Source organism: Balaenoptera physalus, assembly GCF_965194825.1.
Source record: "Balaenoptera physalus genome assembly, chromosome: 3".
Lineage (NCBI taxonomy): Eukaryota > Metazoa > Chordata > Mammalia > Artiodactyla > Balaenopteridae > Balaenoptera > Balaenoptera physalus.
The window spans coordinates 75,627,565-75,648,058 of NC_138890.1; the positions used below are offsets into that span (position 1 = coordinate 75,627,565).

At 37.7% G+C, this 20,494-nt stretch overlaps 1 protein-coding gene across 5 annotated transcripts in view; it reads left to right on the forward strand.

The window, feature by feature from the left end:
- Positions 1-9,190, forward strand: part of CEP120 (centrosomal protein 120) — a 78,197-nt gene extending 69,007 nt beyond the window's left edge. For all 5 annotated transcript variants that reach the window (XM_082457842.1, XM_082457844.1, XM_082457843.1 and 2 more), the window contains 2 exons: positions 3,341-3,486; positions 7,327-9,190. In XM_082457842.1, the coding sequence (XP_082313968.1) occupies positions 3,341-3,486; positions 7,327-7,561 (381 nt within the window). In that variant the 3' untranslated portion in view covers positions 7,562-9,190. The remainder of the gene's footprint in view (positions 1-3,340; positions 3,487-7,326) is intronic.
- The last annotated feature ends 11,304 nt before the right edge of the window (positions 9,191-20,494 follow it).

The window sequence follows — 20,494 nt, forward strand, 5'->3', positions numbered from 1 at the left end:
TACCTCCTTAAAAAATAAAGGAGGACTTCCCTGGTGGCGCAGTGGTTAAGAATCCCCCTGCCAATGCAGGGAACACGGGTTCGAGCCGTGGTCCGGGAAGATCCCACATGCCGTGGAGCAACTAATCCCGTGTGCCACAACTACTGAGCCTGTGCTCTAGAGCCCGTGAGCCACAACTACTGAGCCCATGTGCCGCAACTACTGAAGCCCGTGTGCCTAGAGCCCGAGCTACGAAACTCGGAGAAGCTACTGCAATGAGAAACCCACTCACCACAACTAGAGAAAGCCTGCACGCAGCAACAAAGACCCAACAACAAAGACCCAACGCAGCCAAAAATAAATAAATTTATAAAAGAAAAAAAAAATAAAGGAGAAGAAATCAAATGCTCCTATCAAAAATGCAGAAAAAGTCAGTACCCATTCTTAGTAACAATTCTTAGCAAACTAAGAATGTAGGGGAAATTTCTTAATCTAATAAAACCTACCAAAAAATATTTCTTAAAGGTTTTCCTCTGAGATCAGGAATGAGAGAAAAATGCCCTCTATTATCATTTCTTAATATTGTACTAGAGGTTCTATCCAGCGTAACAGGCCGAGAGAGAAAGGGTCTATCATCTGGAAAGGAAAAAATAAAACTGTTGTCATTTGCAGATGACGGTTGTTATGTACATAGAAAACCAGAAAGTATCTGCAGATGACCTATTAGAATTAATAAGTGAGTTTAGCAAGTTTGCTGGACACAAAATGAGTATGTAAATATCACTTTTAATTCTCTATACCAGAGATGGAGAACAGAAATTTTAAAACTCTGCCATTTGCAGTAGCATTTAAAAACTTGAAACTCCTAGGCGCACATTCAAAGAAAGATGCTACTCAGTATATAGAGAAGTATAAAATATTGTTAAACAAAATTAAAGAAGACCTGAATAATTGGAGAGGTAAACTATGTTCACTGTTTGAAGAATTAATATTGTAAAGATAATGGTTTTGGCAAATTGATTTGTAGATTCAGCATAATCATAAGCAGTTCCAGCAGGCCTTTTTTTTTCAACCCTAGAAACTGATATTTGTATGAAAATACAGACGTCAAGAATAACTAAAAGAATTTTGAAGACAGAAGACATACTATCAAATATCCAGTTATTGTTACGAAAGTTACAGTAATTAAGACAGTGAAGTTTAATGCAAGGATAGAGAATCCAGAAACAACTCATACATAAAAGGACAGAGGTGATGTATAACAGGTGACACTGCCAAGCAGTGGGGGAAAAAGTTATTTTCCAGTAAATGTTGCTAAGTCAATTGGAGCTCTATATGCGGAGAAGAAGAAACTTGATCTCACCATACACAAAACCAATTGCATATGAATTTTTGATAAATGAAGCTTCAAGAGGGTGATGTAAAGTAGTGTCTTCAAAACAGGCACGCAGGGACTTCCCTGGTGGCACAGTGGATAAGACCCCAGGCTACCAATGCAGGGGGCCCGGGTTCGATCCCTGGTCAGGGAACTAGATCCCACATGCATGCCACAGCTAAGACCCCATGCAACCAAATAAATAAAAATTAAAAACAAAAAACAAAAAACTGAGGCAGACAAAAAGACAGACAGATAAATTTGGACCATATTAGAATTAAGTAAAAAACACCATTAAAGTAAAAGGCAAGACAAAGACTAGTGGAAAATATTTACAATTTAAATAATTGACAAAGGATTTATCCAGTATATGTAAAGAACCACACACGTATCAATAAGGAAGGATGGACTGCTAAGTAGAGCAAAGGGCCAAATGGTTGAACAGGAACTTTACAGAATAAGAATGCCATTAAAAATATTAAAACATGTTCAACCTCATTAGTATTTGAAAAAATGCAAAATAAAATCATGAGATACCACTACATAAGTTATCAGAATGGTTTAAATGGAAAAAAAAGAAAAAAGAAAAAACTGACATTACCCAGTTTTGGCAAGAGTATAGAGCACTGGAATGCTTACATGGGAGTGTAAATTAGTACTACTACTTTAAAAACAGACCATATTTACTAATATTGAAATTCTTATACCCAATGACCCAGCAGTTTGAATCACAGGTATATACTCAGTAGAAATGCATACAAAAGTCCATGAATGTACAATAATGTTCACATCAGCTTTATAATACAAAACTGGAAACTAACGCAAATGTCCCTCGGCAGTGGAATGAAAAGACTGTATATTCATCCAATAGAATGCTATGTAGTACTGTGAATCATCAACTACACATAATACGAACGGATCTGAAAAAACGTTTAGCGAAAGAAGCCAGACATAAACTTACACTGTACAGTTCCACGTACACAAAGTTCAAAGCAGTGAAAACTTATTCATGGTGTTAGAAATTAGTCCTATCTTTGGTGAAGGACGAGTGGTCAGTGACTTGGGCGGGAACACAGAGGGGCTTCTGGGGTTATGATAATCTCCTGTTTCTTGTTCTGGATGGTGGTTATGTGAGTAGTTCACTTTGTAAAATTTGACCAGAGTGCACCATTATGATTCGGTAGTTTTGTTATTATTCAGTAAATGCTTCTTTTTTAAAAAAGATGATGTTAGCTATTGATCCAAGCTTTCCCATTTAGGGGGTCTGTCCTAAAAAAAGAAAAGCACTTGTGGTCCCTAAGGAAATATATAAGAAAGATTCATGAGCTAACTATGTTAGATGACAGGGTGTCTTACTGCAGCATTCCAAAATGTCTGTTATTGAGAGAGTGGTTGACTAAATCATGGAATATCCATTGTGTGGAATGTCACACATTTATATAAAAGAAATTTTATCATGTGCATAGATTTCTATGTGAGCCTGGAGAAAAGAGTGGAAAGGCATATTATTTCTTGAGGTAGGAGTGGAGTTACTAGTACAGGGACAGTTACTGAATCTTTCTTGTTACCTCTTTGTATAATTTGTATTTTGTGTAATTAATTTGTATAATTTACCATTCCTTTCTATAATTGTAATTTTCTAGATAATTTTGTATAATTAACCATTTCTTAAATACTACTCTTACCATTGGTCCTGGGGCAACTCATTGTGTTGACAGCAGACTCTTTCTTCCCTCTAACTACTATTAGATCTTACGATATTTAGCTAACCTCAATCACTGATTGGGCCGTGAGTGGTTATGGCTTATAACAAGAAGGGAAATCACAGAAGAGTTTGTAAAGAGAACCTGGGCTTTCTAGATAATAGAAAGAATCTGCGGTGTGTGGCTCTATCATGGGTGCTGTCAAGGAGGATTATAATCATAAGTCAAAGTCATATAAATATATTTATTCCTAACATTAGAGATCTGGCTTGTTTCTTTCAAGCGGGAGCAAGAAAGTCAAATGGCTCGTCTTAAAAAACAGCAAGAAGAGTTGGAACAGATGAGACTACGTTACTTGGCTGCTGAGGAAAAAGATACAGTAAACACCGAGAGACAAGAATTGTTGGATATAAGAAATGAACTGAACAGGTATAATAACTAAAAATTACTTTTTTTCCCATACAAAAGTTCAAATAGGACAACTTTTTATTTAGTCATTGGTCTAGGGAAAGTACAACATCAGGTCTTTCAAGAATAAGGTACATCATATATAAAATGTAGCTGAGTTATACGAAAGAAAATCTTTGCCAAAGACCATTACTCTTAACATTTTTTTTGCCATGAACGTAGCCGTATTTAGCTTTTTTGTTTCCACTCATAGCATTAGTACTTTAAATTTTATTCCTGTGTGTCTATTTTAGGATTACTGCTATTTCAAGGTAATTGATTACACTGAATTTTTAATTATATAAAGTATAAGAAATTTCAAATATTGTTATATTATTAATGTAAGTAATACAGAATATAGCTCTTAATTATTGCCCTGAGTGTCAGCAGCTATTTTAAATGCCTTATATGCCTATCTCCACTTTTTTTAATCCTCGAAGCAACTTTTTGAGGAAGATATTATCCCCATTTCGAGATGAAGAAACCGAGGATTAAAGAGATTTAAGTACCCTTTCCAAGGTCACACAGCTAGTAAATCAGGGAGCCAGAGTTCATATCTGATTCCAGAGGTTGTATTTTTAACTACTCTGCAACAATGGGCTTCTCTATAGTGTCATGTTCATCTTAGTTACAATTTCAAGTATGTCATGTTAGAAAAGTAATCATTAGGAAGCAGTATTAGAACAAATTACTGTCTTTTTGAGGGGAGTATACAGGAAGACTTTCTAACTTAGTTTAGCAAGAGACTAGTATTTTTGTTGCAGCGAAGCATACTGTCTTAGCTCAGGCTGGCATAACAAAATACCATAGATTGGGTGGCTTAAACAACAGAAATTTATTTTCTCACAGTTCTGGAGGCTAAAAGTTCAAGATCAAAGTGCCAGCATGGTTAGTTTCTGGTGAGGACTCTCTTCCTGGCTTGCTAGACAGCTGCCTTACCGCTGTGTCCTCACCAGCTCTACTGTGTCTCTTCTAATAAGCGCATAAATCTCATCATGACACCCCCCGCTCATGATCTCACCTAAACCTAGTCATCTCCCAAAGCTTCCTTCTCCAAATACCATCACATTGTGGGCTGGGGCTTTAAACTATGAATTTTGGGAGGACACAATGTATACATAGGACATACATTTGACAGAATATCCCATGATATAGCCCTATATAAATGGGGAAAATTCAGTCACTGTATTAGGTGGGTTTGGAGCTGAATTGCACCACTGCATTTAGAGTATTAATGTATAAATATCAGTTGGAAAAGGTCAAGGTCTATAATGCATGCTACAGGGCTCAAGTCACACTGTTCTTCTCTTTTTCAGCAAATATTTATTTGGTATCTACTATGTCATAGGTTTGGAAGATGTTACAAATTAATTTTAACAAGTCCTTTGCCTTGCAAAATTTTGCTATTATGTATAGCAATTTGTTTTAGTTTAGCAAATACATATTAAGCACCTACTGTTTGCTGAGCACTGTTTTGGTGGTTTAAACGAAGATAGCTATTTGCCGATAGGTCATATAAAATTAAAACTTATTATTAATGTCTTAATAAATTAAGATTTAGGGAGAACTGAAACCAACAAGATTAAATACATTAGAAACAAAAGCAGAGTTCTCTGTATAAATTATAAGAAAAATCTCTGAAGTGATGGGCAAGACATAATAAAACAGTTGATGTGAGGAAGCCTAGGGGGGTTTAAGTGACTACTACTAACAATGTGACTTGGCTGCCAAAGAGCCAGTGCAGTTAGGGACATTCATAGAAGGAGTGTTCAGTACACACTGTGGTAAAACCACCTCTGGGTTGTTCTTACCAGTGTGCAACAGACTTTAAGGGAAATCAGCTACCTAGAGAGCTGCCAAAGGAATGTGACCAAAAAGTGGTTAGGAGAGTGAGGGATATTAATTTGTAGAGAAGTCTTGGGCAAAGTATTAGAAAGCTCTCTTCAGATATCTGGAGGGCTACCATGTTAAAAATAATTCAGTAGGATTTCCTCTTGAACAGAATCATAGCCAGTTATTGGAAAGTATAAAGGTGCATACTGAGAGTTCACTATAAGAAGGAACTTTCTAACAGAGCAATTCTAAAAGCAGTCGGTTCCTAGTGACACGAAGCTGGGTGAGTGGAGTCCATACGTAGTGTTTGTCAGGGAAGTAAAGTTTCCTTTGATAGCTTTATGGACTTCTTCAGCCACAGGGTTCTAAAATCCTGTTGTGATCATGAATGTTGATTGCATTTTAGTAAACACTTGATAGGGATAATCTCTCAGTTGTGTAAAAATTTCATTTGTCCTTCATGCATAAACAGATGAACAGGGAAATGGTTGAACTTCCTGGTACATAGTTTGGCACTGTGTGTCATTAATCTCCCAAGAGGACCTCTTCCTCCAAGAGAGCTGTAAGAGTTAGAGTAGGGGAAACAGCTATTCAGAAATCTTCGCTTACTCATCCCCATGTGTTGCTCAGTTTTACTAGTGTCCCATTAATCACTTGATTTCCACCCACCCCAGTCCCAAAGCACAGGGCCCTCACTATTTAGGGTTTTTTTCTTAGAACAGATAGAGGTATTTGGTGTCCTTTTTGGACTGTATACCTCAGTTTCTTGTTCTTTTGTGAGGGATCTTAGGAGTCAGTTCAGGCTTCAGAGAGTTATATGAACAAACAACACTGTACACTCCCAGTGCTCCTGCACCCTTTCTGGGGCCCAGCGCTCCTTGTCTGTCAGGGCAGGGCACTCTCCTCCCAGGCTCTTCCTCCCTCTCCCCCCTCGCCATGTGTAATTGGAGAAGTGGATTTGGTTCTCATTGGCTTACTTACTATGAAGACCATCTAGAAGCAGGGGCTTAGACTCAATTGCTTTTTTATCTTATTTATAAAGACAAAGGTTAGGAGTAGTTGCAAATTAAATATTTTTGTAGCCAGTTACGTAGAGTATAAAGTTATGTCTTAGTTGTAGATTCCAAATTAAAACCTACTCTGTGTCCAAACTTAGTATACTTACTAAGTGATAGTCATGCCAAGTATACTCCCCATTTTCAAGGCAAAGTGATTGATGATATTCCATTGTAAAGACCCAAATCCCAGGCTGGCACCTGCTCCCCTTTCTTCATCTCTTAGATAAGATCATCATGAATATAACTTGAAGCTATCCATACAAACTCAAAATGTGCATGCCCTTTGAACCAGGCATTCACATCTATAGAATATCACTTTCTATGAATACTTAGTAATATAAGCTCCATAATAACAGGAACTTTTCCTCTTGATTCAACTGCAGTATCCCCCAAACCTAGCACTGTTTAGTAAGAGTAAATATTTGTGGGATGAATTTAGAAGAAAATTTTATGTTCAAAAAAACATAACAAAGGTTTAATAACAACCTAAGGATCAATAATAATGTATAGGAAGATATTCATTATATTAATAAGTGATACATATAATGTACAGAATTGCATATATAGTTTTCTAAAAAGTTAGCAATATTGTGTTTTAAATACATGCATTTTTTAATTGAGAATACAGAAAATTATCACTCAGATTGGTTATCTCTGGTTAAGATTGTGATGATTTTCTTTTCTACACATTCCCCAAATTTCTACAGTTTTCATGTATTTTATAATTAGAAAAACAAGTATTGTTTTTAAAACTGTCTTTTATAAGTGTGCTAACTCTGGCCAACCAAGTGGTTTTTGTTTTCTTCCTGAAAATATTACTAAAAAAATGTATTTTACCACTAAATCATTTTGTTTTTAAGTGGTGTTGTTAACCAAAAACCAAAAGAGTGTTTGTTGCTTGCTAGAGTGGCATGTGTTCTTGACTTCTCAGGTTAAGGCAACAAGAACAAAAACAGTACCAGGATTCCAGAGAGATTGCAAGTGGAAAAATGGATGGCCCACATGGCAGTGCATTGGAAGAAGGTTTGGATGATTATCTGACTCGCCTCATAGAAGAAAGGGATACTTTGATGAGGACGGGTGTGTATAATCATGAGGATCGAATAATAAGTGAACTTGACCGACAGATCGGAGAGATTTTGGCAAAAAACAATGCCAGTAATTAATAACATTTGGAAAATCTTTACAGAGACTCCAGGTCTAAATTTTAATTTCATAGTAAAGCCCTCAAAAGAAGGGAAAATGGATGTTTTACAATGCAATTTTCAGTTTTTTATAAGCAAAATTTTGTATGTTATTGTATAGTATTTATTCGATTTTATTTACTTTATGCTACCTCTCCCACTCTGGTTTATTTGTAATTGCATTTTATATTCTCATTTTTAATGACTTTCCAGTGTTTCTCATAATTTATAATTTCATGGGTAACTTTCAAAACAGCTTTTCACTAAATTTGTTCTCAGAGAAATGACCTTAGTAATTTCCAGTTACATAATTTTTTATGTTGAGCCAAAAGAGTATATGTTGCACTTTAAAAATGCTGTCCTGTTCATTTGAATAGAGGTATCTTAAAAGTTGAGACCACTTGTAAATGCAACTAGTTTTATTTAATTCATTTTAGATGAGCTGTCTTTTTTAACTTGTAACATTTGCAGGTGACAAGTTCGCAAACAGAAAGCAGGATCAGTGCAGAGAAGCCATATGTGATCTATTGAGTGACAAATTATTCATTTATTTAAATAAAGTTAATACAGATTAAACTTGTTTCAACAGCTATTGAATTTTCAAATTTTTAGTATACTCTTAACTTTTAAGAATATGAAGTAATAGCTTAGTAAGTTTCCTCTCTCAGTCTCCTGCTCAAGATTGCATTGTTTTCTTTTGTTAAAAATAGAGATTTCATTTTCCAGTAATAGTAATACTAGTTGTTAATGTAAACCCTCTGTAATAAAACATGGAAACAGACGCATAAACGCTTTAGCTAAGAAAGTAGAGTGAAAACCTACTATTTTTGACTCCCCCTGAGTTTAATCAGTCTTTTACAAAAGAACATGAGATTAAGTCATTGGATTTATGTAGTGCCATGTCAGTATAAATTTTTAAGAATTCCTTTACATCGTATTCTTCAGAGCCAACATTTGCCCTCAAAGCAACACTTTCCACTTCCTTTTACAGGGTACTAAAAAGGTTTGATTAGCAAATTCACAGATTAGGTGAGCTTTGAAATATATGTAGTTTAAAATTTCTTATTCCCAAATATAATAAATTTTAAGTATATACTTTAGGAAATATATACTATTTACTGATAACTTCCACAAAAGCAGAATAGGCTATTTGGTGACACTAAATTTTCTGTTGTGTTCAAGGTGGTATATTTCTTGTTTGGGAAATTAAAGTCCCTACATGCTTTATATGTTTTTTCCTCCCCCCTTGTTAACAAGTATTAATCTGAAAACAACCCAACAGTAAATAGAGAAATTACTGAGAGAATAATGAATATGTGAATTATAGCAAGAATGTGAAGTATTAATTATGGCTAGACATTTTCTCTCATTGATTTTTGTGCCACATGAATGGAACAGAAGTATTCTTTTTATTTGGGAAGGTCTCGGGTAAATATTGTGACTGTGCCTTCAATTGCACTGTGTGCTGCATGTGACTGTTTTCAAACGCTAGAGGGGGCCTTAGATTTAAAGAAACAAAAAGGACGTTTCTAAAATGGATGTATCGTTTGCCTTCTCTAAAGTAATCTTTTGGCTATGTATTTTATCAAATAAAGATGATACCTGTATGCATCTTTGAGTTTCTGAGCAGCCTGTTACTTTTTTGTTAAACGGACTGGGCAAGTGCTTGGCACTTCCTGTATCAAGTTACTTTGTATTTTTGGTTTTTAAGTGCTTACATTGCAGATAGATACTTTTTATACGTTCTAAAATTGATGGGGAGAGTCTGAAATTTTAACACCTCTTTGTGGTCCTTTAGCAACAGACATTTCATTTGTAAGTGGCATTTACTGTATTTATACTGATTGCTCTTACTAAATTATCATCGGTGCCTGGGAGTTGAGTTATGACCATAGTAGAGAGACGAGTGAATGAGAAGTTTCCTCAGGACTACATGTAACAGCAGACCTTTCATCAGGTATTTGCGTGTGAAACAAAGTTTACCTTTAAAATGTTTGTGATTCCTTTTCATGGAGAAAGCCTAGTTTCCATGTGTAAGGCTAGCACATACTGCGCTGGAGGTGTATTACTACGTCTTCCAGGTGTGTGTGGTGCCATGTCTGTATAAATTGGAAGAGTTCCTTTACAGGTATATCCCAGTGATTTCTCTATAGACTTGGGATCCTGTTGCTTCCAGCAGGTGTGGAAGTTTTGAGTATGATTTAAGGATGTGTTAAGGCACTGCATGAACAACTTAAGATTACAACAGGCAAGTCTGATCAGATGACTTTCTCATCCACTTACTGCTCTGTCCAGATACGTCCCAGCCCGATTCTGAGTCCTCAGATCGCCCCAGTACATATTGCTTGTCCTCCGCCACCTGAGAATGGACTGACTGACCTGGTTCTTACAGTCTGTAAAAAGGGTCCCCTGGTAGCTATGGATGGACTTCGAAAATTTGGCCTCTCACTACCATTGTGTCTGGCTTGACTGAATACCTGACTTGACTTTTTTATTGATATAATTCACATACCGTAGGATTCACCATTTTAAAGTATGCACTTCCATGATTTTTAGTATATTCACACAGTTGTGCAGCCATCACTGCTATCTGATACTGAAACGTTTTCACCATCCCCCAAAGAAGCACCACACTCATTAGCAATCATTCCCCCTTTACGCCTCTCCCCAGCCCTTGACAGCCACTTACCTACTTTCTGTCTCTGTGGATTTGCCTATTCTGGACATTTCATATAAATGAAATTCCAAATTTGATATTAAAATTGGAAACTTTAAGTATTTTTCTATGCCCAGTTTCTATGGTATATAGCATTTTATCAGATGTTAAATTAAATGAAACAGAGATGCAGAAGGCCCAAATAAGGGCATAATATTTATCAATCAGTTAGTATAGCTCAGCTGTTCTGTTATCCATTACCTGGTAAAGCAGTGACCTAAAATAGTGAATGGTAGATAATGTTCTGCCGTAACACCTCTGAGCAGTCCTCTTATGCTGGAAATGGATTATTGATACAGGTCATGTGTCGTGCCACTGGTATCCTATCAAAATTGCACACTTTCCCACATGATTTCTAGAGTGGGGATAAGGAGAAGCATGGTTACCTAGAATAGAAGGTCCATGAGGGCAGAGGTTAGGTCTGTCTTACTTTCTGCCATTTGCCAGGAATAAAATAGTGGCTTCCCCAGGTAGGTACTCAATAGTTGCTGCATTCATGAAGAAATACATGAAGAAAAAATTGTGTATTGTCTGCCAGTCAAAATAGACATAAAAATTAATGACTGAGGTACTGGGAGAATGCGCTTTCCTGGCCTCACTGACCCGGCTCTGTTGAAACTGAGGGATTTGTTTGTTGGATTGTTTGGCTTTTTAAAAGTATGCTTCAATTGCATTGAAACAGAAGGTAGAATAGAGGTTACCTGGGGGAGGGGGTGCAGGAATTGGGGAGTTATTGCTGAATAGGTACAGAGTTTCTGTTTAGGATGATGATGGTGGAAATGGTTGCATTGTGAATTTATGTAATGCCACTGAATTGTACACTTAAAATTGTTAAAATTTTGTGTTATGTATATTTTACTACAATTTAAAAAAAAAGTTTGCTTCAAAATCTGCCTACCCAGTGTTTAAATACTAAAAGGGTTTTGCACATGAGCCTCCTGGCAAGCCATTTTTAAAGATACTATCTTTTCATTCCTTGATTGTAGGAGTGGATCAGATACTTCATTATATGTTTGTAGTGCCTTTGTTGGCAAATTCTGAAATCAGTGAAAATTAATGGCTACTTTTTCATCCCAACCTCTAAAGGTAAAATTGGAGCATCCTTGAAACTTGGAATTGTAATGCCTTCATGTATTATAAAATTAAGGTCTTATTATCCTTTTAAAAAGGAATAATGACAAAATCAACACAAGACAGTACTGGTTATTTAATTTAGCAGATAGTCCAGAACATGGACATAAACTTGAGTGACACAAATTTTTCACAGTGGATTACTAGTTCCCTAAATTAGGCTTAATATCTTTTTGATTGAGGTAGTCTTATTGTTGGTTGGTGGTCTTATTAATTGATGAAATGGTTTGTGTGGGAGTGCTGAATAAAGTCTGGGTGGATAATTTTTAACATGGTATGACTTGAAAATTCAAATCCGTCTTTGATATTTGTGTTTTGGCAACTGGGACAAAGGCCTTGGAACCCAGACTTTCCAGCATGCACTTCTTCTGCCACCTGCCCTAGAACACAATCTATGTATCTTCCTATCCGATGGGCCCTCTGCTTCTGTGACTTGGCAGACAAAGACATAACTCCTCCATCTTGGTGTAAATGTGGAAGTACAGACGGAAGTGTTTAAGCACCTAAATTTTTCACTGAAACCAAGAGAACTAGAGTGCTCACTGATTTTGTTATATAACCTCTATTTGGCATCAAATTAGAACACACTATTGTTAGGAATGTAACTGTAGAAAGGCTGCTATATACTTAAATCTCATTTTATTTGCTTCTCTGGGGGTTGTCTTCATGTTTTCATTAGAAATGTTTTTACAGATGTAGGCTCTTCAGATATAACGTTGCTGAAATAGAGACTCAGAAGTTTAGCTTTCAAATTGAAGGGGGGTGGAAATCTGTTTAGAAAGATTAATTTATAGATAAATAATTTACTGACTCTGATACGTTAATGTACAATAATCCCTAGAGGCTTTTAAAGATGTAGTCATTATATTCTTAGGGTTTCTAAGAATGTTAAACCTGTCATTCATAATAGGAGAGAACTAAAATAGGGTCCATTTATAATTTCTTCTTGGAAACATTTCATCCACAAATTCACAGACAAATATTTTTTCTTTTCCAAATAGCTTATCTAATAGTTGGACAGCACAACCCTTTTCTTGATTAACATGTTAACTAGTCAAAAGCATGCAGATACATTGGATGAGTGCTGAATTTTCCTCAATATTTTAGATTAAAACTTGGCCAGAGCAAATAAAATATTATTGCAAAATCCTACTTTGACATTACTGTAAATTTTAGTGAATGCCAACCCAATAGTGAGAGAGTCTATGCCTAGTAGATTTGCTCAGTTTTTTAGCAAATTCTCATATTAATGAATAGATGGAGCAAGATTAAAAGCATTAAAGAACTTTCATTTCTATGACTTCTTTCTGTAATCTGAAAAACTGAGAAAGATTTGTTTACTAAAATTTCCATCTGTTTTCTTGAGAGAAATTCTGAATTTCAAGCAAGGCTATTGTTGCATTACTTGAATTCAGTTCAGATTGTGTGCAAAGATGCCCTGAAAATGGGATGTCAAATCAAGAACTTGAGATATTAATATTCAGCACATATCTTGAGTCATCCTGTTTAGATTGGATGAGATAGTATAGCAGACTGGTGTAGTGCCCGGTTGTTGCCTCAAGGAAGGAACTTTCAATTCCTGATTTAGCTTCATTGTTGGCAGATGAGATTAATGGTCTCTTGAAGGTTTCTGGCAGAAGTATATGTAGGTAACCAACTGAAATTTGTAAAATTTGCACAAAGAGAATAAAGGTACCAAATAGGAAAGTTTTATAAATAGTCTTCAGAAGTGATTTAGCCCACAGACTTTTTTCACCAATAAAAACTGTAATAGCCAGCCCACATTTGGCCTACCACCTCTTTCCCTGTTATCAATCCACACTTCTTTCTCTCTTATCTCCCTATGAATGTGTAAGTGTTTACCAGGAACAAATGACACCCAAAATTTGTCTGTAAAAGATTCTTTATAAACCCCCCAAAAAAGAAAAGGAAGGAAGAAAGAAGGAGAAAGAAAAAAGGGGGAAAGAAAGAGTGGAAAGAAGAGCTCACACCTCAATTTTCCTCTGGTATACCCTTTCTTTTTCTTCCTAAGGTCTATAAAATTGTCAGGTGGGTTCACTGGTTCGATTACTCTTTACCCCTTATATTATCACTAGAACCTCAGTGTCACTGTCCAGATTTACCTGAATATGTCTATGAATCCAGCAGTGTACGTACACATGAGAAGTAATTGTCAATCTAGTATATTCTGGCATGAATCTAAACTTAAAATTTGGAGCACATGTGCAGTATTCATTTCAATGCTCCCTTCAGTGTGTGTACATATTTAGCAATTGCTAGGGGCATGCTGTTCTACCAAGTGAAAGAGAATAATCTGCCTGTTCCACAGAGATCAAATTATAGATTTATATAGATTTATTATATATAATATATATATACACACATACACACTATATGTAAGTGCTTTATGCAGTATACAGTTCTACATACAGTTGATTATTGAACAATGCATGTGTTAGCAGTGCCAACCCTGGCAGTCAAAAATCCACCTGTAACTTTAGGACGGCCCTCCTACCTGCGGTTCTGCATCTGAAGATTCAACCACAGATCACATAGTTCTATAGTATATATTTGTGTAAGTGGACCCATACAGTTCAAACCCATGTTGTTCAAGGGTCAACTGTAGTTATATATAAAGTATTACTATTGTTCTTCCTAGTATGTTATCTAGGAAAGAGATTATACCCTTCATGGTTATCAGTAAAAACTACAGGTGACAGTGCGCCTCCAATCCCTTCATGTAGTCAACAGCAAAGAATGACCAAAATAGCATTTCTGCATTTTCCTTTTCCTCATCCTTTATCTACACTCACTGTTCTGTTTCTGATAGATTCTGTTACTATAAAGTAGAGTAATCAAAAAATTTCCAATCACAGCTTTATTTGTAGAAACTTTGCTGATGCATGTTATTTTATATAAAGACTTTTTCTCAGATTTTGTAAGAGTATTTGGATACTAAATTTGATATTAAAAGTGGTATCAAACTTGTTTGAACCAGAGGAACAATTTATGTCATAAACTACATCAGAGTAGTTGCTAGTCACACTAAAACTTCAGAGGTAGGTATAGGGGGAGAATGAGAAAAACAACAACAACAACAACAAAACAGTGTTTATAAGCCTGTGCTCCCAAAACTTAGCTAGCAAAGGGGGGTGTGTGTGTAGGCAAACTCAATTGGAATCTAAGATGGCCTTAAAATCCATAGGGTCCAAAGCATTTCCATAGAATGTGTTAATAGCCAATTCTGGGTACAAGTGATAATAGCGGTCAAGTGAGAAAAAGCATTTGTCAAAATCCAACATCCATTCCTGATAAACACTCCCAGCAAACTAAGAATATAAGGGAACTTCTTCAACCTGATAAAGGACATCTACAGGACCCTATAGCTAACATACTTAATAGTAAAAGAGTGAGTGCTTTCCCAAAAGATCAAGAACAAAACAGTATCTGCTCTCACTATCTCTGTTCAAGACTGTATGGAAGGTTCATAGCCAGTGAAATAAGGCAGAAAAGAACAAGATAATGGAGTAGGAGATACCAGCCTTCATTCCTCAAGAAAATATAACAAGTATGCAGCTATTCATGAATGAAAACAGCCCTGGGAGGACTCAAGAGTCCAATTAAGAGCCTATAGCAACATAGTGGAACCAAACTGGAGAATAACTGCACAAAAAGGATCTCTGGGGAGATCAGCATAGCTGAGGTGTCCAGAGACAGCTAGGAATCAAAAAATAAAAAAGGTGAAGGCTATCAGTATCAGCCACATGGCAAAGGCCACCACATTCCCCATGGCATGCTCTGTGGAGAATCCCAACAGACTTTGCCACTGAGGAGCTCAACAGCCCCCATGACAGTATGGACTACTCCATTGTGTTTGTTCGTATGAATCCCAATGGCCCGCTCCATGGAGAATACAAGCAGATTTCACTACTGAGGTAAGAAACAACCATTGTCATCATGGACCTCTCAGAGAGGAGAGACTGCAACCCCCCAAGAAAGAGTCTGTGGTGTCCTGGGACCAAGGATGCCACCCCTCCCACCAAGCCCCATACTTACCCCAGATCCCAGAGCCACAGCTGCTCTGCATGTCCCAAAACTTCAGACCCTGACTGTGCATGTGCTCTTTGTGTGCCTGTTCTGTGTGTACCCACATCTTGGACACTGGAGTCAACACCACTGAGGGCTAGGCAGTGCCTCAGATTCTGGAGTTGCTGTCTCTACAAATGCACCCACTCTCCAGCTCCCAGCTCCTTGGCTGCTCAGCTTTCACCAACATCTCAGATACCAGAGCAACCACCACTGTGGGCAGCCAGTGCCCCAATCCCTGGAGCCGCTGTTGCTCTGTGGACATCCACTCCAGAGCCCAACTTCATAGCTGTTCCATGGTGCCTATGCATCAGACACCAATGCCAACTCTACCACAACGGCACTCATGAGCTGGACATGGATCCAAAAGGGATATCCTTTGCCATGACAACCCCAGCAGGAGAAGAAAGATCAGGAGTTCCCTAGAAGACTTTACCACCAAAGACCCCATCAGACCCCACCACTGCTTCAGACAGTCATGGCCTGGCCAATGAAGACCCCAGCAATCTTTGTGAACAGTGACCTCAGCTGATGGAGCTGCATGGAGCAGCACCACCAGGACTTACCTGGAGCCAGAACTACCACACCCCACTCAGCCACTGCCCTTGTACCACATGCTGATGATCTTTTCCCACCAAAACCTGTCCATAAATTCTGGAAGAGGTGACTGTTCCATCAAATGCAGAAACATCAACACAAGCCTACAATAAAGGTGAAAAATCAAGGAAACATGACACAACCAAAGAAACACAATAATTTTCCAGTAATCAACTCCAAAGAAATAAAAACTATGAATTGACAGAGAATTCAAGATAATTGGTTTAAGGAAGACTAGTGAGCTATAAGAGAATACATATAGACAATTAAATTAGGAAAACAATACATAAACCAAATGAGAAGCTCAACAGAGAGAGAGAGAAATCATTAAAAAAAAAAAAACCCAAAAACATATTCTGGAACTGAAGATTATAATGGAATGAAAAAAATGCATGAAGAACATCAACAGCAGACTTTAATGATACAGAAGAAAGAATCTGTGAACTTGAGAACAGGTCATTTGATATTATCCAGTCAGAGGAGTATAAAGAAAAAAGAATGAAAAACAGTGAAGAAATCCTATGTGAATTATGGGATACCATTAAGTGAAACAATATATGTACTATGAGAGTACCAAAAGAGAGAAAGGGGGCAGAAAGCTTATGTCAAAAAATAATGACTATAGAGATCAAGATGGTGGAGTAGGAGGATGCTAAGCTTGTCTCCCCTCCATGAACACATTAAAAAAAAAAAAAAATCTACATGTGGAGCAATTCTCACTGAAAACAAACTGTAGACTGGCAGAAAGACTATAAAGGCGATAAAGAAACCAAGGCTATAAAGAAAGATCCACACAAAGTCAGGCAGGAAGGAAAGAGAAGTGATCATGTCAGGACCTGCACCCCTGGGAGGGGACACAGAAGTGTGTGTGTGGGGGTATTACACAGGCCTGGAGGTACTTCCTAGGAAATGAGTGGTTCAAACCACATATAGGACGTGCCAGACCTTGAGTCTAATACCAGGAAGATCAGTGCCCTTGGCTGGTTTGAGGTCCAGTAAGACTGGTAGGGGGGCTGTGAGAAACTTGGACTCCACTTGTGAAGTGCAAGCACATGCTTCCTTGTTCCCAGAACAAGGCTGAGTAAGCAGTTTGAGACTGCCTGGGACTCTGGCCAGTTTCCCATAACACCCCACCATGCACCCTGGCCCACACTGAGTGCCCACTCTGGCTCCTCTTGCTCTGTGGGGCAGCATCCCACTAGGATGAAGGTTGCTGCTGCCAGGGGGAATGTGCAGTTGTGGAGGATGGAGCTGGCTTATACCTGGCACTACATCTGAATGGGTTTGGAGTGACCCTTCCTGGCACTCTTGGAGGCAGCAGATCAGGAGTGGTCTGGAACTCTGAATGGTATATGGGACCAACACAGTATAGGCCCTGGCCTGCACTGGATGCCTGATCTGGCCCCTCTTGCTCCAACTCTGCTTCCATCTGGAGCTAAGGTGCCAATATGCTGGGGGCAGTGAGGAGCACACACTTAGAACAGAACCAGCTTGGATCCAAACCTCAGGGCCTCTTCTTTAGCACCTTGAGACCTGAACCCACCCTCAATAGGGTGGTGTTAGGCAATGAACATAGGAGAAGCCCCAGCTCACACCTGGCTCTGGCTCTAGCTCTGCCATCTCTGTGGCCCACCTCAGTGATAGCTGTCAGCATACCCTGGGGGAAGACATGACTTGTGTTCTCCCATCAAAAGCCATTAGACACACACAGACTGTAGATGGACACACCCACATAAGGACACCCCTTCAAGACCAGGATGGGTAACTGTTACATCTAATTTCATAGAAATAGAGAAACTTATGGAAAATGAGAAGACAGGAGTTTGTTTCAAATGCAAGAACAAGAAAAATACCTCTGCACACATCCTGAGCTGACATGTCAGTGCATCCATTTCTCACCAGGATCTCTACCTGAATCATCAGGTAAAAGGCCTCTGCCCACAACACATTATAAACAAGTGAAACTAGACAGAGCACAAAGGAAAACAAAAGCTTTGTAGGGTCTGAGGACAAGAAGGCAGAGTAGAAGGACCTGAGCTCACCTGCTCTCAAGAAAACACCAAAAGCACAACTAACTGCTGAACAACCATCAACAAAACAGACTCGAACCTACTGAAAATGATATTCTACTTCCAAAGACAAAGAAGCCACAACAAGATGGGGGCAGACACCAGAAGCAGGAGGAACTAAATTCCTGCAGCCTGTGGGACTGCAAACACAGAAAGTTAGACAAAATGAGATGGCAGAGGAATATGTTCCAGATGAAGGAACAAGATAAAACCCCAGAAGAACAAGTGAAATGGAGATAGGCAATCCACCTAAAAAAATAATTCAGAGAAATGATAGTAAAGATGATCCAAGATCTCAGAAAAAGAATGGAGGCACAGACCAAGAAGACATAAGAAATGCTTAACAAAGAGCTAGAAGATATAACAAACAAACAAACAGAGTTGAACAATACAATAACTGAAATGAAAAATACACCAGAAGGAATCAGTAGGAGAATAAATGAGGCAGAAAAACAGATAAGTGAGCTGGAAGAAAGAATTGTGGAAATCACTGCCACGGAACAGAATAAAGAAAAAAGAATGAAAAGAAATTAGGACACTTTAAGAGACATCTGGGACAACATTAAATTCACCAACATTCACATTATGGGGGTCCCAGGAGGCGAAGAGAGAGAGAAAGGGCCTGAGAAAATACGTGAAGAGATAATAGACGAAAACTTCCCAAACATGGGAAAGGAAACAGACACCCAAGTTCAGGAAGCACAGAGAGTCCCAGGCAGGATAAACCCAAGGAGGAACACACCGAGGAACATATTAATCAAACTGACAAAAATTAAAGACAAAGAGAAAATATTAAAGCAACAAGGGAAAAGCAACAAACAACATACAAGGAAATTCCCATAAAGTAATCAGCTGATTTCTCAGCAGAAACTCTGTGGGTCAGAAGGGAGTGGCATGATATATTTCAAGTGACGAAAGAGAAAAGCCTACAACCAAGAATACTCTACGCAGCAAGGCTCTCATTCAGATTTGACACAGAAATCAAAAGCTTTACAGACAAGAAAAAGCTAAGAGAATTCAGCACCACTAGACCAGCTTTGCACCAAATGCTAAAGGAACTTCTCTAGAAGGAAAGGAAAGGTCACAACTAGAAACAAGAAAATTACAAATGGGAAAGCTCACCAATAAAGGCAAACCTAAATGTAGTAAATCATTCACACACAAATATGATATCAAAACCAGCAATTGTGAGAAGACGAGAGTACAAATGCAGGATATTGGATGTGCATTTGAAATTAAGAGACCAGCAACTTCAAACAGTCGTGTATATATACAGACTGCTACATCAAAAATTCATGGTAACCACAAACCCAAAGTCTACAATAGATATACGCACAAAAAAGAAAAAGCAATACAAACACAACACTAAAGATAGTCATCAAATCACAATAGAAGAGAACAAAAAAGGAAGGGAAGGAAAAAGACCTACGAAAACAAGTCCAAAACAATGAATAAAATGGCAATAAGAACATACATATCAATAATTACCTGAAATGTAAACAGATTAAACCAAAAACATAGACTGGCTGAATGCATACAAAAACAACACCCATATATATGCTGTCTAAAAGAGACCCACTTCAGATCTAGGGATACATACAGAATGAAAGTGAGGGGATGGAAAAAGGTATTCCATGCAAATGGAAATCAAAAGAAAGCTGGAGTAGCAATACTCATATCAGACAAAATAGACCTTAAAAAAAAAGACTGTTACAAGAGACAAAGAAGGACACTACATAATGATCAAGCAATCCATCCAAGAAGAAGATATAGCAATTGTAAATATATATGCACCCAACATAGGAGCACATCAATATATAAGGCAAATGCTAACAGCCATAAAAGGAGAAATTGACAGTAACACAATATAGTGAGGAGTTTTAATACCCCATTTACATCAAGGGACAGATCATCCAGACAGAAAATCAATAAGGAAACACAGGCCTTAAATGACACATTAGACCAGATGGACTTAATTGATACTTATAGAGCATTCCATCCAAAAGCAGCAGAATACACCTTCTCAAGTGCACATAGAACATTCTCCAGGATAGATCACATGCTGGGCCACAAAGCAAGCCTCAGTAAATTTAAGAAAATTGAAATCATATCTAGCACCTTGCCTGACCACAACACTATGAGATTAGAAGTCAACTACAAGAAAAAAATTGTAAAAAAACACAAACATGTGGAGGCTAAACAATATATTACTAAACAACCACTGGATCACTGAAGAAATCAAACAGGAAATAAAAAATACCTAGAGACAAATGAAAACGAAAACAGGATGATCCAAAACATATGAAATGTGACAAA